Here is a 24,649-nt window from a genome sequence, read left to right as displayed (position 1 = left end):
AATTTTGGATCAAAAGCACTTGAGCAAAGTAGATTAAATAACACTGGAGGACTCAGCCACTGGATTGTGGTGGAAATAATTTTTAGCTATACTCTGAATTGGGCACAGTACATAATTCCCCGACTTAAACAAGCTGCTGTATTTTAAATCACAGCTAAACAATATATATTGCAATCCCTTTTACAGTAACTAGAAAATATAGCTTTTCCAGAGTTGTAACAGAAATATATCTTGTTTCTATGCTCTATAGAGGCGGCAAAAAACTCCTTGTATAGGCAATACTAATCTAAGAAGAAAATCCCTCTTCCTGATATTTTTTTATGCCTGGATGTAGTCTCTAATAAAACCAGTGGTCTGTTCCTATTAAATCAGTGATTCACTGATGGGACAGAAATGTATATTTGAAATAATGACATCTAATCTATGATGCAAGAAGAAAACAAAAGTAAAGCACTGAGAAAGTGGCTTATTTCTGAATGTATGTGTCTCTGCCTTTCATGCTGCTTTTTCATGAAATAAAAATAAGTCATTCCTATTGAGTAGTTGGAAGTATTAAAAATATTTTCCCGCTATTGGACCAGCTTGGAACTTTGTTTGTTTATAGTTCAAAATCTAAGGGAGAAAATGATTTCAGGTGAAATAATTCCCTGGTTTATGAGTTGCTAAACAGAATTTTAAATCTGATTTATGATCCAGATTGAGAACTAACCCAAAATATCTGTTCTTCTGATTTAACCCTCAAAGAATCTCAGAACTTCACAAGCAGGTATCTTTATTCTTTCCTAGATTTCACGTCAGTGGTGGGTTGCCCCCGGTTCGGACCGGTTCACAAGAACCAGTAGTAAAACCGGCAGGAGGTTCCGCCCACCGACCCAGATGTCATCAGGAAGTTTCTGTGCATGCGTGCAGTCCCATTGCAAACCGGTAGTAAAGGTAAGTAGAACCCACCCGTTTCACGTGACAGTTGAATTCAATCCAAATCAATGATGTTAAAAAGCCAAATTTGCAAGGTTTCCTTTCTAAAACCTGTAACTGCTGAAAACCGTTTGCCTGCCAACAGCATTTTATGAGTCATATTTATTGAAATTTCAGAGATATATTTGCAAATAAGATCTCTCTCTCCATATTCTAGATCTGACTCTACACTGTTTCTCATGGTATGTTTTCTACCATGGACAAAGAGTCTTACTATAGATGCAAAGCAGTGGTGAAATGTAAAATTTGTTACTACCGGTTCTGTGGGTGTGGCTTGGGGGTGTGTGTAATGTAACTGGGTGGGCGTGGCCATTTTAACTTTTAAAAGGAGGTTGTAGAGGTTGTAGAAAAAATGCTTTTAAAAGGCTCTGGCGATCCCAGCTAAGTCGCGCAATCATTAGAGGCTTTTTTTTTTTTAACTTTTAAAAGCATTTTTTCGGCCGAAGAAAAAATGCTTTTAAAAGTAAAAAAAAAAAAAAAAAAGCCTCTGATGATCATGAGGCACACCTGGGCAGGGTGGGTGGGCAGGGATTTTTGCTACCGGTTCTCCAAACCACCCGCCTCCATCGCTACCGGATCAGGTGATCCGGTCTGAACCGGGAGCATTTCACCCCTGATGCAAAGATTTCTAACATGAGAACACAATTTAAAACCAGAATATTATCCATCAATGTCAATAGTAAGAAGTCTTTCTCTAACATACTTTAACATGGAACCTGAACTTAGGAAGTCACTAAGCATGATCTTCACAAAAATAATAAAAGACTACTCCAGTTTGGAAAACTCTTATGCAAGCCCAATTTAATTCCTGTGCTCTACACTGCTATAATGTATGGACAATCTCACCTGCCTGATTGGCACTGTAACCTATTGGATTTAGTTAGTCTTAGTTAGTCTTAGTTAGTCTTAGCTGATGGATTTAAATCACAGTGCAGCCATGCCATCGTAATTTTGTCACCAAGAAAGCTTCAAGCTTCAATTCTTATCTAAGGAAATTGGAGCAATTCCTTAAAAGGAAACACAAAAACTTTCAGGAGTAGAACTCCAGACTACAGTAGTGGCCAAAATTGTGGAAACCTTTTGGGGAAAGTGTATTTTCTAAAACTAGCTAATAACACCACTTTTTTGGGGGGAGTAGTACCCTAAAATTATATATCAATGGAAAGATAATTTAATCAAGAATGTAATGCAATAACATTTATGAAGGATTTCCTATTAGAATAGCATTTCCAGTATAAAGAAGAAAAGTGAAACATGTAGAAAAAAGGAGATATACAAAAATTATCACGTCATTTAGTATTTAGTTGGGTAACCGTTAGCATGAATTATGGCCTTACAACGTCTTCCCGTGGAGTGAACCAAGTCTTTTAGTTCTGCAGCTGTCATAATGTGAAACCAAGATTGAAGGATTGCTTCTATTAACTGGGTTTTATCGCTGGGTTGCTTCTGACTCAGAAGTTTCTTTAGTCAGCTCCATAGATTTTCAATTGGGTTAAGGTCTGGGCTATTCCCAGGCCATTCCAGCAGTGGAATAGCATTATCTTGAAACTCCAAAAAAAAAAAAGTGGTGTTATTAGTCATCAAACCTCAAAAACACACTTTTCCCAAAAGGTTTCCACAATTTTGGCCACTACTGTCAGCTGCCACAAGCAAATCTTTCCTCTGTTTCCTACTTAAAGCATCCTACAGCAAATGTTAGATTGAAAGGTATCCCTTAGCCTCTGATATAGAGCACCAGTTCTTTTTTGAAAAGGCAGCTTGCCAGAAAGAAATTTTTTGTAGGAATTAGCAAGCAATTCAACTGAGATGATAAAAAAAAAAATTTTTTTTTTGTTAGCACCTTGCATTTGGCATTTTAGACTCTTACGCTGAAGCAGAACTGTTTCTTGACACCAAAAGCATTGATCCTTGCATTAGGGATACACCATAAAGATCCTGTGTTGCACAAAAAGCGAAGGTTTCCCTCTCTAGTTGTGTGTGTCTCTCTAGGGCCGCGATGGTGAACCTATGGCACGCATGCCAAAGGTGGCATGCAGCACCATCTCTGATGGCACACGAGCCGTCATCCCAGTTCAGCTCTGCTGTGCATGCGTGCACACCTCCTGCTGGCCAGCTGGTCTTCGGGTCTCTGCCGCGCATGCATGGGGGGTGGGGCGTGTGCAGGGACGCGTGCCCATGCACGGGGTGGTGGTGATATGTGCAGGGGGTGCATATGCATTGCATTTGAGGCGTGCGTGCTCATCTCTGTTTCTTGATCAAGGGAACCAGCATTGTCCAATGACATTGTCCATGGTCATATGGCCAGCATGGTTATACACCAAAGGTGCCTGGAACACTATTACCTTCCCACCAAATTGGTATCTATTTATCGCATTTGTATGCTTTTGAATTGCTAGGTTGGCAGGAGCTGGAGCAGGGAGCTTACCCTTTTGCGCGGCACTCAAACTTGGGCTCTTTAACCACTGAGCCATCGCACCCCCTTTTGTGTTGCACAAGTGTGTTATGAATAGCTAAAATCCAATAGTGGTCCTATTCTAGCCATGGATTGTGGAAATCTGAGTTAAGCGTAGCTACCTGCCATTCTGCGCTGGACCTAACAATGATGCCCGTTTAGATGCCCATGTAAAGAAGAGGTTTTAAACTGCTGCTTAGCAGGATGCTTATATCAGCACAGAAACAAATGTAAGTGTATTGAAAATGGCCCACACAAATCAAGTTGTACGTGTGAACTGCTCCCTCCATTTATAAACTGCAATGCGAGATTATAACCACAGGGGGGAACTCCATGAATACAAAAGAAATTGTACTTGCAATTAGGGTTTTATGGACTTGCAAGAAGTCTAAAGGACTTCCATTTTGTTTTTAAAAACTATACCTCTTATTGTTGCAGGAAAAAAAATATCTTACAATGAGGTATAATAATACAATTATTTGCTCTGGTGACTTCCACTTTCTAGCTGCAGTACAGGACTGTGTCCCTGGGTAGGACTGCAGCTCAAGTGGAAGTGTCAGAATTATTTTCAAAAGTTCCTGGTCTTTCCCAACCCAGGTTTCAGAACACTTTTCTCTGTAGAACCACCAAATTGTTTGAAAAACTAGATTCCACAAGAAGAGGAGTCATGAACGAACACACAATTAATTGACATAAATGTTCTCTTGAGGTACTTTAAGAAGTGTTTGCATTCTCCAAAGAGAAACCTCTTCATGATCTATGACAAAGTGTTCAGTTCAAGAGTTTCAAGCTCAAAACGTTATTCGTTTTATTTGCAAACTGGACTGAGCCCTGATAGAATCCTTCACAACTGCATCTAACAATGACGTGTTTTCAGTGCACAGTCAAACAAGGACATGGTGATGCAGATCTAGACTAGGATCAAAGCAAATGATTTCTTCTTTTGAAAGAAAGAGATGGTGCTATTTGAAAAGACGCTATTGTGGAGTATCACGTGTGGAAATGAACTTCCAACTTGCAGGATCACCAAGACTGTGTCAGCTAGCGAGATGTGGGAAATTACAAGAGAACAAAGGGTTTGCTTTGATATCTGTAGTAACAATCTTGTATAGAAAACAAGTTATGGAACACTCAGCTTGATCTGAGTTATAAAGGAACCACAGAAATATTTCACTGGCTGTTTTCAGCTCTGGAAGATGAGATGTGACTGTAGGGAGGTGGCTTTGAGCTTACAGAATATTTGTCCCTTATAAACTTCAGCCTGGCTTGTCCTTAGATGAGAGACTGTCAATAGAATTTCAGGGAAGTTGGTTAGAATGAGAAGTCAGAATAATGTGTTACAAGAAGGTAGTGGAAACCACTTTCATAATATTACCAAGAATTCAAGTACGAAGCCACAAGGAGACAAACTTCATGCTCAAGTCTTAGTGAAGAGCTACAATGACTCTCCAAATCCTAGAAAACAATATCCAGGTGGTGCAAATCCTTCAATTTTAAAAAACCGGAACACTGCTGGAATGCTAACATTTTTTCAAGACTTCAGTTTTAATCTATCGAGTGATTCTCCTTCATCAGTCTCAGTGAACAGATGGACTTTAGAGCTTTCTCAGGCCCTTCCATTTGTTTCAGTGGGTTCTGCAAACAGAGTTTCTGGATGGACTGTCCGCACACTGTTTGCAATAGAGGGGGGGGGGAAAGAGAGATGGCATTGAGAACAAGACTAAAAGGGTCCATGTTGAAATGAGCTACTGCCGTTTCCTTGACATCATTCTCCAGATGTGCGGGAAATGAAAGATATTGTCACCCACCATAGATGTTGCTCAAAATGTCTGGGAAGTCTAGAAGTCGCAAGCATAACACATCTGAGTGTAGGCTGAAATCATGCAATATGGTGGCAATGATTTTCAGGCAGAAACAATCTCCTGCGTTAAATTCTTTATTTGCAAATAGGACTGAACCTGGGATTTCCCCATAAATACATCAACCAAAAACATAATCGATGTGAATCAGAGATAATGTTTATATCAATTATTCTGACCTCAACTGGAAGTTTTCCAGCCCTTGTTCGGTCCATAACCAGTGGTGTGACAATTCAAAAGGGTTTTTTTTTTTTTGCACACCACGGTCTGTGTACATACACACACGCATGCACAGCTTCTTCCTTGCAAAACAGTGCCATCAAAGAATCCTTCATTTGAACACAATCATAATCTACAAAGATAGAACTTCACACCCATTTCTGCACACTGCTCGAGTGTGCATACGTTTGCACACGGCCATTGGCATGCAGCCGTTATCAAAAATAGAATCCTTCATTTAAAAAATGGTTAACGTTCACGTCTACACGTTCATCGCTGCTCCTTAGGAAAACAGAGCTGAATCACAGATGCTACAAATTTCGTTTTGCTCCTTGTACAATTTTGCAATTTTGAAGGCTCCTTAGCAGCAGAGAGCAGTCTGCCACAGCAAAAACAAAGCATCATGTCTTGTTAAATACCATGCACTTTTTGGGAGAATAAGCTTCCAGGGAATCTAAATCAACAAATGGAGGAAGTATTATATTACCTTGGAAGTTATTTACATTTTATAGAAATGTCACAAATTAGCTAGCGTCTTTTGTACTTCAAAAGTATTTGGCAAAACAATTCTCTGACTCCCTTTATATATCCATACAAAGAAGTATTATACTTTTTTTTTTTAAAAAAAATGTTATCTAGTCACAAACATTTATAATTGCCCTAGGAAAATTTCTAGATGTTAAGATAGTACCTAATTTTACATTCTACTTATGGTAGGAAGAAAATTTAATCCATGTTTGGGACTCTTAAAGAGAAAAGAATGGAATGGATACGAAAATGCTTTTCGGATGACTAACGTTAAGTTGGAAACTAGGCAGCTAACAATCTTCTGATCCAAATATTCTTATGGCTACTAAGAGGAATGTCCAGAGGGACATAAAGTCAAGATGGCAGCCACAACGATCAATGTTCAATGCCCTGTCTGTTTTTCAGGTGAAGATCTACAAAAAAAGCTGGAGCTTTGCTTGCAATGTTATGCTTGCCGTTTTGACTTTCATTACCATTCTGTGGGCACCCATGGACCCCAACATTGGCACAGTAGGCAATGAATGTGAACCCTGGTTGGTAAACTCAGCTATTATGGGTTGTTAACTAGCCATTATGCCTACTGAACTCAGAAAAGCCACTTGCGGTAAAGGAGATATCTTCTTTCAGATGACATCTCAAGAACATTAGATTGCTCCTTCAAGTCATGCTCATAGCCACACTTTATAAAGGTTCTGTGTACAGTTACATACATATGTATTTATTGGTGCTATTTATACATCACTTAATGCTCTCGCCCTTCAAAACCATTAACCGATTCAAAACATGATTAGGAGCAAATTTACAATTGGCATTTTTTTCCAGTTCTTTTTGTGACTTTCAGGAGCTCCAATGTAAAGAGGAAAGTGTCTTAAAAAGCGCATTGTTTGGGATACGTTAGGCTGCCCAATATCCATGGCACAAAATCGTTGATTTTTTCAACCGCTCTAATTATGCCTGCATGGAATATTACGCCTTGATATCAATTCTCAGCCAACATGTTCACTGCGAAAAATTCTGAGAGTTGATCCATAGAGATAGCTAGATCGGCGTTTTTCAATCTTGGCAAATTGAAGATGAGTGGAGTTCAGCTCCCAAAATTCCCTAGCCAGCATGCTGGCGGAGGAATTCTGGTAGTCAAAGCCCACACATCTTCAAGTTGCCCAGGATGAGAAACATTGATCTAGAACAGGGATGTCAAACTCAAGGCCCGGGGGCCAGATCTGGTCTGTGGGGTGCTTAGTTCTGGCCCGCGGAGCCGTTCTGGAAACAGCGAAGGACTGGCCTGTGGTGCCTCTCCCAGTGAAAACAGAGCTCGGGAAGGCTGCGGGTGGAGGGTTGCAGGAAACTGTCGCAACCTAAAACGGAGCTTGTGGTGGCCTTCCTGAGCTTCATTTTCACTGGTAGAGGGTTGCAGGAGGTTGTCACAGCCGAAAATGGAGTTTGGGAGCCCGTTTTTGCTGGCAGAGCGCTCGGGCCACCATAGCGCCCCCGACACGAGTGACGTCGAGCTGGCCATACCCACCCTGGCGATACCCACTCCACCCCACACCCCGAGGTCAAACACAACCCTGATGTGGCCCTCAATGAAATTGAGTTTGACACCCCTGATCTAGAATCTGGAGAAGGCTGTATGAAGAATCTAAATGAAGCCCAGCTGGCCACCAGAAGGAGACAAAGCACTGAAAATGCAGAGGGAGTGTGCTATTATCTGTGCAAAGCCAGGTCAGTTACGCTCTACTCCATCTTCCTTTGAAATGAACCTCGCATCAGCGCTTCAAACAGGCTTCTATTCAAGAGAAAGGCATCATGAACCTTATACAGCCAATTTTACAAGATCCACCCATGTTCTACGTATGGCACTCTGATTCCGCTCGCCAAATTTTGTTCCACTTCCACTGCAAATACTTGGATCCCTCTCACATCACCAAGGCCTCAAATTACCTTCCCCTCCCCAAATCACTGTGCAATGGCAGCCCATCTAACAGGATTAATGTGCTGTTCCCTAATGTTGTGCTTCGTTATTTAATTAACACCCTACAGAGAGTTCAGAATGTAGGCGGCAATATTACGAATAGTGTTCCTAGCTTTTTCAGATCTTTGGCACAAGAAAATCCATAATTAGATAAAATTAAGAGATTGGACCGCAGGTTCACACTTTTCTTCCTTCCTTCCCTCCCTCCTCCCTCCCCAGCTATTAATTTTCTCTTCCTCAACTGTTGATAAAGTAAACCTGGGTAATTCTCAATTCTTCCCAAGGTCCAAAAATGAAACCCTTCACCCTAGTTACCACATCCAAGATGATGTCACACCTGCACCAACCTCTCCTGGCTTTGGATTCTACACAATTAGCAAACGCTTTTAAGAACTTTACCAGAGAAGACAGTTGAGAATTTTAACAGCTCCTGGGTGTTGCGTCAGTTATCAAAAATCGGTGAGTACAGTATATTAAAGCCAATTTCGTGGCTTGGCTTTTGGTCTCTCTGCTTCCCCATCTCGTTGAAAAAAAAAAATAAGTCAAAAAATATTTCAGGTATAAAAAAATAAAGTCGAAGCCCTACCGCCCTCCCATCCCCATCCCTCTTTTCTCTTGGAAAAATAGTGTTTCAAAAAAAAAAAAAATTCAGTCTGGGTTTAGAAGTGGGGGGAGCCCAGTTTCCAGTCTGATAAATGGGAAGAAGCAAATACAGACATGCAACAGAAGATAGCACACTGGAACAGATGCCCACAGAGCTCAACCTTGGATAACGGCTTACTTTTTCTTGTCTTTGTCTTTCTTGGTGGGTTGAGAGCCAGCCTGTTGGGCCTGTGATTGTAATAGCTGAGCTGCTGCTTTCTTTTTTTGGAAGTTGTTCAGCTCCTCCTCAAGTTCCTTCTTCTTGTCTTCTACTTTCTTCTTCTCCTCTTGGTGAGTCCGCTTTAGATGGTCAAACTTCTCATGAAGCTGCTCAGAGGGAAAAGGCGAAAGAGAGAAAGATAGGACGGTCACCGGACAAAGGAAATAATAACGGAAAATCGAGAGTAGGGGAGAGAGGGCCATAATGGCTTGTATTGGGTAATTCAGGACCTCAGGTGGGAAGTCAGTCAATATATACAGGTTGTCAACTCGCAAAGCATTTCTAGTCTGCTCTCAAGTTGTCATGGGCAGAAAGAGAGGAGGATCTGTCAGAGCAGTTCAGCAGCTACGTTCACAAGCACATTCCACGCAATTCCAAGGTTGGATCTCAGATTACCAGAGCCAGTTTGTGAGGTGTGGTTTCTAGAGCCCATGAAAGTGCCTCATTGGAGAATGTGATTTATGACACAGCCTGAGAGAAGGGGGGGCGGGAAACAGGGTCATGGTTGAGCCGTAAATTACCTGCGGCAGAGTTGACTGCACTTGGGAAGCTGCCGACATGTTGCTCCTAATAAATAACTGGATTTCTTTTGAAACTTGGCTCGAGGCTCATGAGTTAATTAGGGCATTCGTTGGAGCCCTGACAGTGGTAGACTTTGACTTACAACACAATTGAGCCCAATGGAGCTTTGCCTCATTTTACAATCTTTCTTGCCACAGTTGTTGAGTGAATCTCTGCAGCTGTTAAATTAGTTAAGTAGTTACGTGAATCTGGCTTCCCCACTTGACATTTTTTGTCAGAAGGTCGCAAAAGAGGATCACATGACCCTGGGACACTGCAACTGTCATAAATATAAGCGTCTGAATTTCAATTGTGTGACCACAGGGATACTGCAACAGTCGTAAGTGTGAAAAATGATCATGTCACTTTTTCAGTGCCCTTGTAACTTTGAATGGTCATGACCGGTTGTAAGTCAAGGACTAGCAATATTAATAGCACTTGGCCTTATATACCACTACCTGTATTAGCCATGGTAAGCAGTGGTGGGTTGCAACCAATTTAATAACTGGTTCTGTGAGAGTGTGGGCGCGCCTAACACGCTTGCGCACAGCGTTCAAAGTACAGCAATTTGAAGCTCGGCTGCTTATCTTCTAAGGAAGCCCCGTAAGTAGAACAGCGGAGGCATGGAAATCAGCTGTGCTGCACAAATCAGCTGAGCCAGAAAGAAGGAAATATAGGACAGGATAGGGCAGGAGCAAGTGGACGGGGCCAGCTGATGGTCAGAACTACTGGTTCGCTAGAACCGGTCCACTGTAATCAAGGAGAAACTTCCTAACAGTAAGGACAATTAACCAGTGGAACAGCTTGCCTTCAGAAATCGTGGGCGCACCATCACTGGAGGTTTTAAAGAAGAGACTAGATAGTCACTTGTCTGAGATTCTATAGGTTCTCCTGCTTGAGCAGGGGGCTGGACTAGAAGACCTCCAAGGTCCCTTCCAGCTCTATTCTATTCTAATATTCTAGAATATAAGGTAAATATTCTGCTGCCCTCTTCAAGGTCAGAGGGCAACAGAATACATAACGTTTTGAGCACCATGTAATTGAAGAACTATAAATAGATTTGATCCAGGTTTGCCTGATCAATAAAAGTATTATCTTCACCTTACTTCACTTTGTCTCATACCAGATCTTTCTCCACTTTTTGGGAGAAAAGATACATCTAACAAGAGATTATTTTGTGGATACTGGTTTATCCAAAAATCACAAAGAATGTAGATGTTGAAATGCAGATCACAACCACAGCTTATGCTTTTCAAATCACTTTATGTTCTTCTCTTTGGATCTATCTGGTTTAGGAAAAAAATTTCAACAATAGGTTTTGTTTTTTTCCTCCACCTGTGTTGGAGAGCAAAAAAAAAAAAAAAAAGGAGTGAAGGCCAGTTGGTTGAGGTTCAGCAACCACCTAAAATCTGGCCTTCGTTTCCTTTTTCCTCTCTGGATTCTACTTACATCTTTTTCTGCTTCCTTCAGCTCCGCTTCCTTCTCCTTCACTCTCATGACAAACATCTGCCTCATTTCTTCTTCTTTCTTCTGTAGTTCACCCAGAAATTCATTTCTCTTGGCTTCGTAGGTTTCTTGCAGGCTTGTTTCCAACACAACGACCCCCAAAGAGAATGGTTGGAAGTGATGAGAAGAGGGAAGTAAGGAAGAAAAAAAAAGACTAACCTTTAACACCAGAAGGAATTCTTATGAAAGTCTCTAAAATGATAGAGACAATAGAGAGATAAATGATATTTATTTATAAATAAATAAAATTTCTATGAACAGAAGAGGAACACAGTAAGACTTTTGTTCTCTGTTCGAGATAGTCATGGGGGGGGGGAATTGAAGTATAGGCAGTCTTCAAGCTACAACTACCATGTTTCTTCAAAAATAAGACTTTGAAAATATAAGAAAATGTCTTATATTTTTTTGAACCCCGAAATAAGCACTTGGCATTATTTTCGAGGAGGTCTTATTATTTTGGGGTGTGTGGAGCAAGACGGGGCTCCTCTTGCTGTCTTACCTGATTTCCAGCTCTGTCTCCCTAACCCCAGCCAAAGGAAATGGCGGGGACCGGCTGGACATGCATTTAAATATTTTCAGGGAGGGCTTATTTTCGGGGGGGTGGAGGGCTTATTTTAGTGCATGTGCTCAAAAGCCTGATTGGGCTTATTATCAGGGGATGTCTTATTTTCAGGGAAACAGGGTATAATGCAGCCTGCCCATAAAGGTCGTAACTCATGATGGTTGTAAAGCAGGTCGGTCACATGACCTACCCAATTTTACAGCATTTTTTTGCAGCAGTTATTGAGCAAATATGGTGGTTGCTACAGGGGCTGTTTCAGCTGTTAAATGAACACTGCAGTTATTAACCGAACCAATGATTCACTGTGGGCAGTTGAGCACCCAACGTGTGACCATGGGGGGAAGGGCACTGACCATTGGAACTTCAAATTCAGATCAAAAGTAACCTCCCCCCCCCGTAGGGTCTCTCAGAACTTCAAATAGTTGCTAAGCAACCAGTCATAAGTTGAACTCTACCCTTGGTAAATTTTTTAAAGATTCTTTAAAATCTCTTTTACTATTTTTATAAATATTAATTTCATAAATAACTCCAAGCAGCGAACAAACCTATTTTCTCCACAACAACCCTGTGAGGTCGGCTGGGCTGAGAGAGAGGGACTGGGCCAAAGTCACTCAGCTGGGTTTCATGCCTAAGGCGGGACTAGAACTCACAGTCTCCCGGTGATTGGCCCAAAGTCACCCAGCTGGGTTTCACGCCTAAGGCGGGACTAAAACTCACAGTCTCCTGGTGATTGGCCCAAAGTCACCCAGCTGGGTTTCATGCTTAAGGCGGGACAAAACTCACAGTCTCCTGGTGATTGGCCCAAAGTCACCCAGCTGGGTTTCATGCCTAAGGCAGGACTAGAACTCACCGTATCCCAGTTTCTAGCCTGGTGTCTTAACTACTACACCAAACTAGTTTACGTGATACTAGATTAGCAGCACAGAGAACTTAAATCTCTAATTTATCACCTTGGTTTATTTCGATAAACCTACAATCTGCATGCGTGCCTTCAGAAATTCCTCCAAAGGTCGCAGTGATTGTTAATGTGGCAGGAAGGGAAAAATAATAAACTAGTTAATATACGAATTGTATTTTTTTAAAAAAAATAAAGTTTTGTCCTGGCCTTGTTCTCTTAACTGGAAGGCATCTCTCAACATGCTATTTAGAAGCCAAATTTAACTCTTGGCATGAAAAAGCTGTTTTTCCGAAGACAAACCACGACTGAAATCAACTTGTTTTTAATTCAAATAAAAGCGGTATTCGGCGATCCTAACCTTTTCCTTAAAAACCTGGTGGAGAGGAAGGGAGGGCGATGAACTCAGATTATATGATGTTTAATTTTTATTTAAAATTAAATAAAAATAATACTTGTGAATTTCTATCTTTTATCTCCACCTTCACCTGGTCGCATTCCGAAAGATCTCCTGTACGGAGAATTAGTGCAGGGAAAGCGCCTCAGAGGGAGACCACAGCTGCGATATAAGGATATCTGTAAGAGGGACCTAAAGGCCCTGAGAATGGACATTAACAACTGGGAAACCTTGATCTCCGGTCGTTCAGCTTGGAGGCTAAAGACGCAGCATGGCCTTCTCCAATTCGAAGAGACACTTGTTCAGCAGACCGAGGAAAAGAGGCAGTCCCGGAACCAGTGAAATCCGGGGGCTGGGCAGGGGACAGAATGTATCTGCCCTCAGTGTGGAAGGGATTGCCGCTCTTGAATTGGCCTGTTTAGTCACACCAGATGCTGTTTTAGGACCTCTTTCCAGGGCATGATACCATAGTCTTTTGAGACTGAAGGATGCCAATGATCTTTACCTGACCCAGTTGCCATTTGCGTAACTAGTTTAATTCGTGGATAACTCCGGATTTATTCTTCTAAATAAGTACAGTAGCTGTTAAAAGAGCTGCTTCCTCTTTTAATTGGAATAATTTGAATTCCAGTCCTGGAAGCATAAATCTTGATCTGTTGGCTTAAATACCCACTTTCCTTTCTGTGATCCTGTTATCATTTTGCGCAGCGACATAGACACAGCCAATTCAGGGGAATAAGGAATTTTTATCCGAAGATACCCAATTATCTGAATAATTGGAAAAATATGAAACACTATGTTTCATACGTCTGATTGGAATCATGCTGTTGTACCTGGTGCTGTATGCCAGAAATTGAATCCAAGGGAATGGTATAGATCAGGGGTCTCCAATCTTGGCAACTTTAAGGCTTGTGGACTTCAACCACAGCTGGCTGGCTGGGGAATTTTGGGAGTTGAAGTCCGCCAGGCTTAAAGTTGTCAAGGTTGGAGACCCCTGGTTTCTCCACCAATGGTGGAGAAACAATGGTGTTTCTCCACCATTGAGAACTTTAACGCATGTGGACTTCAACTCCTAGAATTCCTCATGCTGGCTAGGGAATTCTGGGAGTCGAAGTCCACACACCTTAAAAGCCCTCAAGGTTGAGAAACACTGGTTTAAAGGATGCAAATTGGGTCCTGTCCTACCACAGACACTCATGCTGCCTATGTGGTGGGTTTGTTTATTTCAGGGGTCTCCAAATCTGGCAACTTTAAAGACTTGTGGACATGCTGGCTGAGGAATTCTGGGAGTTGGAGTCCACAAGTCTTAAAAGTTGCCAAGATTGGAGACCCCTGGTATAGATAAATATTCCTTTGCCCAATTAAACAACATTACATCATTTATTGTGTGGGAACAGTTCGGGTGGGGTGGGGGTGGGGGAACATGCTCATAAGAATCTGATTAAACATGGGCTGATACAGTGGCAGTGAAACAGGAACCAGGGTTTGGCTCCAGACCAGATCCATTAAATAGGACTTGGCAAGCTGTAATGAGGAATTGCTTCACCACATGGTTGAGGAGAAAGAAAATAAGACAAAATAAGTGGTGAAAGGGAATTCAGAATCATCTGTCACTTGGCAAAATTACCCAGGTTTTGTTTTAATAGAGCAAACCAATAAAGCATCTTGTTCAAGTAGATAGTAGACTATATTTTATATGGATATTCATCTCTGACAGCCATAATTTCTTACTTACTTACTTACTTCCCTCCCTCCCCCCCTCCTCACTCCCTTCTCTTTACCCAGTAAGTACTTGCTCCGAACTTCTTTCGGAGTTAGTTTGGGAGCTCACCTGCTCTTTACCTACCTGAACGGTTTGCTGTCGGGATCTGTGTCTTTGAATCCCATCTCTTCCAGTTTGCACCGGCGGTAGAGCTCGTAATGTCGGCTGTGAGTCTGCTCCCTCAGGTCTTCCATGTTCACTCTGATCAGCATTTCGCGCAACTTTACAAAATCACAGTGGTTTTCATTTTCAACTATTTAAAAAAAAATCATAAAAATGTGGAAATGTAGGTCAAGGATATGGCGGAAACCCGATTTTCCCTTTTTTTTCTTAACACAAAAACCTATTTTTCATTAAAAAAAAAAAAATCAAAACCAGGATTTATTGTCATTATATCTCCATAATTATATGAGTGGTGCAGTGGCCTAGAGGTGGAGCTCTTGCCTCACAATCAGGAGGCTGTGGGTTCGATCCTAGGTAGAGGCAGATATTTCTCTCTGGGCACAATGAGAATATATCTGCTGAATAAAATTCCGCATTGGTGACAGGAAGGGCATCTGGCCAGTAAACACTCAGCTCCATTTAGTTGCCCAGACTCTATCCCACAAGGGATTATGGGGTCATTAAAAGGTGATGATATCTCCATAATTATATCTCCAAAAGATTTTTCTAAGAGCTTATATTATTTGTTTTCCATTATTCCAGGAATCAACAGTTCTGGAGGTGGAAAAGTCCTTTTGCTTTACAGATATTGAGTTGACTTCTGAGAATTCATAATGAGCTAGATTGATTGCTCAATCTCCTCTGTGATTCAGAAATATATTTACTATATTTGTGTCCATTGTGATCAATGTGCTAAATTTATATTCATCTAAAATTAGTAGCTCTTTTATTAGCAATAAAGGCAAATTAGTCTAATTACAATCTTTAAATTTACAAATTAGAAACCCCACGTGCTGAAATCTAAAAGGACACATTTTCTTGGCGTGCATCCGATGCAATTCTCCAGATCTCAGTCACAAACTTCACGTCTGTTGTTTTGCTTTCCTGCTGATTTAAGAAAACTTGGATAGCTGCCACCTGCCCACCCTAGTTTAAATTTTTTTTTGTACCATTGGTATAAAACGTACAAAGATTTATCTGTCCCCATCAACATACCTTGGACCACTCCCCATGGATATTGTCTAGCTTTGGCCATTTTATTGCCAATCTTCACTTCTTCAGTGCTGCCAACGACGGCAAATGGGAGATGGACCTGCAATTAGGTTGACATAAGACAGGTCAGGTATTTCCCCAAAACCAGCCTGAATTAGAGCAAACCCCATTCCCTTCTGGCCCTGATAATGTTACCTAGTTTGGCGATGAAATGTTTGCAAGAAAATAACCAAGTTCGGAGCGCACCAAGGGCCCCACAGGGATTACAAAAGGTGCCCTCATTGCTCCGACTGATCACCTGGGCCTGGAGTGACAAGTTCTGTGCCACTCTTGACCGATGTCACTTATCCATCAGAAAGAGCCCAACTCAGCTCTGAAGAGCCAAGCTACTTATTTCCTTCACCAGGAAACGCTTCCAATGAAACACTATCCCAAGATTTAGTCTCCTTTCTGCCGTTGGCCCACTCCTGCATCCAAACATTAATATTGGACAGTGGTAGGATTCAAATAATTTAACAACTGTCCTAATGACCGGTTGGTTGGGCGTGGCCATGGTGGGCGTGGCCAGGCAGCACTCAGTCCCCTTCACCGCCCTTCACCGCCCTGGGAGCAAAAATGGGCCATGGGGGGGACACTGCCTCCCACACCCCATTTTGGGCCTAGTAGGACTCCCTGCAGCCTCCTGGGAGCGAAAATGGGCCATGGGAGGGGAGCCGCATTCCCCCCCACCCCCATGGCCTGTTTTGGGCCTAGGAGGCCTCCCTACACTTACCTGGGAGCCAAAATGGGGCACGTGGGGACTCCTGGAAGGGGCAGGGCAGGAAAGGGCAGAGCCAACCAGCAATTTAACTACTGGTTCTCTCAAACCGGCCCGAACCCACGGAATACCACCACTGGCTTTGGACCTTTAGAGACTTTCTAAATCCAGGTGAAATGATAGAGGACAGTGCTTATCTCCAATTCTTAACCAAGGGAGCCAACATTGTCTGAAGATATTTCTGTGGTCATGTGGCCAGCATGACAAACACTAAAGCACATGGAATGCTGTTACCTTCCCACCAAAGTGGTACCTATTTATCTACTCGCATTTGCATACTTTTGAACTGCTAGGTGGGCAGGAGCTGGGGCAAGTAACAGGAGCTCATCCCATCGTGCAGTGTCAGCTTTCCAACTGAGAAGCTCAGCGTCTTTAACCACTGAGCCATCACGCTCCCCCCGGTTAAAGTGGGTATAGGACAACCCAAAGTTATTTGTCAGGGGCAGACATTCTTAATAGCTGGGTCATCACTGGAAGTTTTAAAGAAGAGATTAGACAGCCATTTGTCTGAAATGGCATAAGGCCTCTCCTGGTTGAGCAGGAGGTTGGACTAGAAGGTGCTGCCACAAAGAGGTGGAATCAAACTATTCTCCAAAGCACCTGAAGCCAGGACAAGAAGCAATGGGTGGAAACTAATGAAGGAGAGAAGCAACTTGGAGAACTAATTTCCTGACAGTGAGAAACATTGATCAGTGGAACAACTTGCCTCCAGAAGTTGTGAATGCTCCAACCCTGGAAGTTTTTAAGAAGATGTTGGATAGCCATTTGTCTGAAGTGGTGTAGGGTTTCCTGCCTAAGCAGGAGGTTGGACTAGAAGACCTCCAAGGTCCCTTCCAACTCTGTTATTCTATTCTATTCTATTCTATTCTATTCTATTCTATTCTATTCTATTCTATTCTATTCTATTCTATTCTATTCTATTCTTATTCTTATTCTACTCTACTCCCATTTCTATTCTATTCTATTCTATTCTATTCTATTCTATTCTATTCTATTCTATTCTATTCTATTCTATCCCTATTCCTATTCTACCCCCAAGGCCTTTTCGACTCTGTTATTTGGTAGAAAAATCTCACTTTTATTTCAAAACATTTGTTTTAAAGGTTCAAAGTAGCAGTCCCATGTTTGAGGCAGCTGTTTATTATTATTTTGGAAATGAAAGGGGGCATTCTGCAACCTGATGAATGGGCTCAGACTTGAAAGTGTGGCGTTTTGAATTTGAAGTCATTCGATGTTTTGCACACTACCCAGAACAAACATGGTGGCTTTGTGTTCTCCTGCCAAAAACAGTTTCCTTTAAGAAAGAGCCGGGTGGAGAAAAAGGCAACATTCAGGACACTGTGCTGGCTTTTTTTGGGGTGGGGGGTGGGGGTGGGATTAAAGCATCTCTGGAATACAGCTGTAGTCTTTGAAGGGGGTGTGTATCAGTGACAGCAGGTTTGACATCAAAACAACTTCTTCTCCGGAGTTCATTACAACCCTAATGTTGTGGTCCACCAGCAGCCTGCAGAGCTGGCAGCGGAGTCGAACAGTGAAGAGGCTGGGGAGGAACATGGGTCAGTCCTAGAGTCTGGGGAAGGTCCAGATGAGGGCTCTGCGTCGGAGGCAGAGATGGGGCCAGGGCCATCTGGGAGTTATGCGTAGACATCGGAGCCTCCAGAGTCGGATATCAGAGAGGCAGAGGAACAGGAGGAGCCTGTTCCTAGTGTGCGTGTGCGCAGAGCTGCCAGAAGGCAAGAACAGTTAAAACTAAAGGGACGACTCGGGAGTAAGGCCTGGAGATGATTGGCCCCTCCCATATGGTTTATAAGAGGAGCAAAGGCACGTGGGCCCTTTGCCGGAAAGCAATGTTGCTAAGTCTGTTCCCAGTCGGCATCTGTTTGATTCTGGACTCGGTGTGGCTTTGCCAAGTAGGTCTTTGGCAGAATGTCAAGGGAGAGAAAGGTTGGTGATTATCCTGAACGACTTCTCCCGAAGGACTTTTTGCAACCAATTGGGACTCAGCTGTGAATGACCGTAATTCACAGCTGTTGCAATAAAAGAGGTTTTTGGGACTACTCGTGTGTTTTAATGACTCAGGAAGCCTAAGTCACAACACCTAATTGCATTATGCAACAATATCTGGAGGGAGCTAATTACAGCACACACCACGATCCAGTTGCACACAGAGGAGCAAAGAAGAGCAAAGCACAAGCATGAAAAACACCCTGATGTTCTGAAAAGGTTTCAACCAGCAACGACCAAACATCTTCAAGCTATCTTCGCACATCTAAAACGATCGCTGACACTTTTTAAGAAGTGGATTCTCAAGACAAGTGAGAAACGATGCTTTGTATTATTCTGTGCTTCAGAGAACGACAGCGAGAGTAACATCTTTTTCTAAGAATATCCAAATTAAGATCTATAACGTAAATCATAAACCCTCCCACACTCCGTCTACCCAAAGGAATCCTGTCACTTCTTTCTTGTGAAAATCGCCTTTCTTTGTTACGCATCCTTCGTTCCACGAAACTTTCACATAGCCATAAATTATCATGGGAAACATGGCTACTGAATACTTCGACTCAACTTTATAAGAGGGAAAAAAAAAAAAAGCTTCTTCGTCTGCTCTCCTTCAAAATAACCCAAGTAATATCTGGGCCCCAAAAAAAGGAACGGTGACGAAAATGACACTTTTAAATAAATTCAGGGCTCGTTGCTTGCTCTCCTACGCTTCGGAACGTGCATTCAATTTAAACTCTGACAGTCTATAATACGAGTTGACTGTTGACGTTTCCTAGGAAGTCGGTTATGGTGAATTGAAGGAAGTCAACGCTTGGCCCGGCCCACACCCCACCCTATTTTATAGCCCTCTACTAAAAGAGGAAGGAAGAGAGGATGTAATAAAAAGTCTGCATTGCAAGGTTCTCAAACCAGTTAGCCAATGCAATATTTGAGGGAGAATCCACAGATTAGCAATCAGAGGAAGCTGCATATAAATGGTTGTTCAATCTCTTCTTAAAAACTTCCATTGTTGGAGCATTCACAACTTCTGGAGACTGGCTTATTATTACTTAATAAGAAAAGATTGTTATATATGAGGAAAAAAAGAAAACAATAGAAAAGAAATGAATGATTGTAATGCTATATAATTAACTGATTTTTATTAAGATGTCGGATTGTATTATTTGGAACAGTTGATAATGAAAAATATTTGTGATTATAATAAGGGAATTCAAGGAAATATTAGGAATTATATTATGTTGTGAGATTTTAAATTTAAGGAGTTTAACTTAGAGATGAGAAGGGAAAAATTGAATTTTATTAAGACTAGAGGTTAGGAGAAAGGGTAATATTGGTCTATAAAAACTAGAAAGAATAAACACTATGGCAAAAACTGTGTGTTGGAGATGATTAAAAATTGTTTAAATTTGTGAACCGGCCAATACTCTGTTCAGAAAAAATACATTGTATGTTTGCTTGTGTGTTTGTGTAAAAAATATAAAAAAACTTTTTATAAAAAAAAAAAAACTTCTGGAGGCAAGTAGTTCCACTGATTAATTGTTCTAACTGTCAGGAAATTTCTCCTTAGTCCTTGGTTGCTTCTCTCCTTGATTAGTTTCCATCCATTGCTTCTTGTCCTGTTTCAGGTGCTTTGGAGACAGAGATGAGAAAAGGAAGGAAAAAAGGAAGGGAGGAACAGAGGAACAGAATGAAGGAGCAACAGAGAAAGGCAAAAGCACCTGCAATAGTCTTCTTCTCAGTAATAAATACTCTATTATCAGGCACAGTATTTGTCAAAAGTCACAGCTGTGCCATAAAAACAGGAACACTAGAAATTGTAAGCAGATATAAGTTGCAGAAGGAAAGATTGAAGGCAAACGAGGTCCAGGCAGAAGAACATCATCATGGCTTCAAAATCTAAGGGACTTGTTTGGATGAAACCCAGCAGCACTTTTTCGTGCGGCTGTTGATAAAAATAAGATCACCAACGTCCAATGACAGATATGGAAGAAGAAGAAGAAGAAGAAGAAGAAGAAGGAGGAGGAGGAGGAGGAGGAGGAGGAGGAGGAGGAGGAGGAGGAGGAGGAGGAGGAGGAGGAGAGGAGGAAGTAGTTGTTGCAGTCTGTATGTCATATGACTGGAAATGCCAAAGACCATTTGATTTAAAACCTTTTGGAGAATTCTTGCAAATGTCAGAGGGAAAGGTTAACGTTTGCATGGCTCAGACTGCATTTTTATTTATTCGTTGTTTGGTATTTTATCTATCTGAAGATAACATTACAGAAAAGAGGGAGCCAACACATCTTCAGGACTCTTGCTATTCCACTACCACTTAGATTACTAATGCAGATAATTTGGGAGGGATCTGGGTGGGACTCCACTTGCACGAGTTGCTTGTACAAATAATAAAGGCGCGGTACAAATAAGTAAATAAAATGCGTAAGGATCTTCCCATTGATGCATGCTGCACCACACCTGGCCTCCACCCTGTCTATTTTTTAACTCACAACCTCAACATGTTGTTCACTTGCATATTAAAAAAAGAACTGCCGCTGGGGAACTACTCTTGTCTTTTAAAGACGTTTCATTTTGATTGTCCCTTTATATTAAATTTTGAGGGTTTTCTGAAAACGGTTTTATTGAATCTTTTTTTTCTTTATGAGAGCTCCTCTCTGGCCTTCTTTGGCAAGATGGTTTAATTTAATTAGCAAGGTTTGTGACAACACCCAGAAGACCAGATCTGGCTCAAAGCCACCGATTTCTTTATTTTTTAAAAACATGCAATTAATTCCTGTCAGAATATTCATGATTGGAAAGACATGGTAACAAGGTCAGCCAATTGGAGCTGAGACAGACTGGAGCCAGGGCGTGTCTTAGTCTGCAGCTTCTGATTCTGTGCAGAGAAAGAAAAACTGAAAGCAGTGTGTGTTAACCTCTGGGATGTGAAACCAGTGTGTGTGAACGTGTCTGCTGATCTGAGCTGAAGAATCAACTGTTGGTATTGTAAATATACGTTATGTGTTATTATGAATATAAAGAAGTTAATGAATCCAGCTGATTCAGTTATCTGTGTGTGCTTCTGGATTTGATTTTTGCAACAAACTCTGACAGTTTCAAAATATACACACATGCATTCATTCATATTCTCTCTCTCTCTCCCTCTCACACGCACCTCAAAGCCTGATCTGGTCTACAATGAATTTCCTCCATTTCTTAAGCTTCAAACCAAAACCTCAAAACCACCCTGGAGGCTTGGGAATTTTTACAGTAAACAACATCTGAACCTCTGCCTAAAGAAAAAGGGACATCTCCAGCCTCACCAAGGAAGCCATAAAGTATATATTTGGGGTTCTTTCCCCTTCCGGGATATTATACATTTTGAAGTGGAGACCCAAAGGCAGAGGAAGTGAACATTTGTGTCTTTTCATCTCTGGAGAGTTTTCCAGGTACTGTTTTCATTCTGCAGTTTTCAGTTTCCATTTTGAGCAAGTTGGCAGCCGTGTCCATTTTCATAAGCTGGGTTAAGAACTGGGCATATGGGTGTGACAAGACTTTGGCCCACGATCCGTGGGATGATTGCAACTGGTATTTTTGTGGTCTTTCTTTCCTGCTCTCAAGTCTGCCTAGGAAAGTATAAACTTTCCAGCCGCACGGCATGGAAGTATGTGAATATGATGGGACTGAACTAATTTCAAAGCATCTCTTTCAGATGAACCAAAAACTTCAGGTTATTCCTTCAGGTTTCACTTTTATACATTTCAGCTGCTTTGCTACAAACTCATTCAGAGCAACTGATGAAAAAGGCTGTTACAGATGTCTTGTCTGACATGGTATAGGGCAGGCATGTCAAACTCACAACGACACGTTGTCATCACGTGATGTATCACAACTTCCCCCACTTCGCTAAATCGGGGGTGGGCATGAACAGTGCATGACACATCCAGCTTGTGGGCTTCGAGTTTGACACCCCTGGTATGCACGCACACATATGCACACAGATAGAATCAGAGATGGGTTTCAGCAGGTTCTGACCAGTTCTGGAGAACCGGTAGTGGAAATTTTGAGTAGTTCAAAGAACCGGTAAATACCATCTCTGACTGGCCCTGTCCCCATCTATTCTCTGCCTCCGAGTCCCAGCTGATCGGGAGGAAATGGAGATTTTGCAGTAACCTTCCCCTGGAGTAGGGAGGAAATGGAGATTTTACAGTATCCTTCCTGCCACGCCCACCAAGCCATGCCACACCCACCAAGCCACACCCACAGAACCGGTAGTAAAAAATTTTGAATCCCACCACCGGATAGGATGTGTAAAATTCAAGATGTATTGGCTTCGGTAGTATATAAAAAAAATAAAAATATAACAATGCAGCCATTTATCCCAAGGCGCATTTGGAAGATGAAAAGTAAGTAAGACTTACGCTCATTGTAGCGTTAATCTCAGCCACCGTCTCTTCGTCAGTTGGAAACTGATAAATCTGGACCCCGTTGCTCACCAACTCGCTCATGATTTTGCTTTTGAATTTATGTAACTCGTTTTTGGCAATGGTGTCAGCCTTGGCTATTATTGGGATAATATTCACCTGCAAAACAAAGGATCATTATTGATTTATTTTATTTATTTATTATAACTAACATACTGCATTAGTTCCTGGTGATGGCAGAAGAGAAAAGAAAAGCGAGCCCAATAAGAAGGTAAAAAAAATACAAGGACGTAGATAAAGGTAGTCCTCAATTTACGACTGTACCTGAGCCCAGAATTAAGTCATGCCATCATTAAGTGGATCATCACGTGTCCAACCTGATTTTACATTTTTTTTTAATACTGGTCATTAAGTGAATTCATTGTCCTGTGCGTTTTTTTTTGCTGGCCACCAGAAGTAAACACCAGTTTCCGGCAAAACACATTGCAAATCGTGATCAGTTGACCAAAGGACGTGGCAAATAGCTGTGAATGTGGGTTAATTGTGGAGCATCCAAAATGCAATCAGCTGGCCGCAACTAGAAGAGGGGAGTTGGAAATTCAAACGCAGGTCATAAATACCTTTTGGGGGGGATCTGTTGTAACTTTGTACGGTCGCTAAGCGACTGGTCATAAATCGAGGAGTCCCTGGATATAGACCACATTTTTTAAGAAAAAGAGAAAGCAAAACAATTTCTCTACCTTGTCGTCCTTGGATGTTTCCAAAATGCAAGAAAATTGCAAGGGAGTGCAATAACTCAAAAGAAAATACAGGTGACTTAGGACCACAACTGAGCCCAAAATTTCTGTTGCTAAGTGAAACATTTGTTAAGTGAATTTTCCTTCACTTTATGATCTTTCTTGACACAGTTATTAAGTGAATCCCTTCAGTTGTTAAGTTAGTAACACGGTTGTTAAGTGAATTTGGCTTCCCCATGGACTTTGCTTGTCAGAAGGCTACAAAAGGGGATCATATGACCTTGGGACACTGCAACCGTCATAAATATGAATCAGTTGCCAAGTGTCTGAAATTTGATCATGTAACCACAGAGATGCTACAATGGTTGTAAGTGTGAAAAATGGTCATAAGTCACTTTTTTCCAGTGCCGTTGTAACTTTGAACGGTTACTAAATGAACTGTTGTAGCAATAGCAACAGCACTTAGACTTATATACCGCTTTGCAGTGCTTTACAGCCCTCTCTAAGCGGTTTACAGAGTCAGGCTATTGCACCCCAACAATCTGGCTCTTCATTTTACCGACCTCAGAAGGGGATGGAAGGCTGAGTCAATCTTGAGCTGGTGACAAATCAAACTGCTGGCAGCTGGCAGTCAGCAGAATTAGCTGCAACACTACATTCTAACAACTGTGGCTCTTGTAAGTCGAAGGCTATCTGTAGTAAGATTCATGGAGACCCTGAAAATAATCACTTTTATTAAGCTATCTGGATCACGTTGGCCACTTGAAGTAGACAATCATGATAGCTCCCTTCATGCTAAATTATATTAGACAACTGATAGAATAGATTAGATTAGAGTAGAGTAGAGTAGAGTAGAATAGAGAGTAGAGTAGAGTAGAGTAGAGTAGAGTAGAGTAGAGTAGAGTAGAGTAGAATAGAATAGAATAGAATAGAATAGAATAGAATAGAATAGAATAGAATAGAATAGAATAGAATAGAATTCTTTA

At 41.6% G+C, this 24,649-nt stretch overlaps 1 protein-coding gene across 6 annotated transcripts in view; it reads right to left on the bottom strand.

The window, feature by feature from the left end:
• The window catches only part of SEPTIN11 (septin 11), a 133,344-nt gene that overhangs the window by 16,219 nt on the left and 92,476 nt on the right, over window positions 1-24,649 (bottom strand). For 4 of the 6 annotated variants that reach the window (XM_060687017.2, XM_060687015.2, XM_087875246.1 and 1 more), the window contains exons 5-9: window positions 22,924-23,085; window positions 15,709-15,805; window positions 14,635-14,803; window positions 10,878-11,010; window positions 8,787-8,974 (exon numbers count right to left, since the gene is read on the bottom strand). In XM_060687017.2, the coding sequence (XP_060543000.1) occupies window positions 8,787-8,974; window positions 10,878-11,010; window positions 14,635-14,803; window positions 15,709-15,805; window positions 22,924-23,085 (749 nt within the window). Of the gene's footprint in view, window positions 1-5,347; window positions 5,960-8,646; window positions 8,975-10,877; window positions 11,011-14,634; window positions 14,804-15,708; window positions 15,806-22,923; window positions 23,086-24,649 lie in introns of those variants that run through there. The other 2 variants (XM_060687014.2, XM_087875247.1) reach the window with 2 other exon arrangements.

This window comes from Pantherophis guttatus, chromosome 8 (genome assembly GCF_059756535.1).
Source record: "Pantherophis guttatus breed Tessera chromosome 8, ASM5975653v1, whole genome shotgun sequence".
NCBI classification, from domain to species: domain Eukaryota; kingdom Metazoa; phylum Chordata; class Lepidosauria; order Squamata; family Colubridae; genus Pantherophis; species Pantherophis guttatus.
Note: the sequence above shows the minus strand (reverse complement) of the source record. Positions and strands in the feature narration are given on the sequence as shown.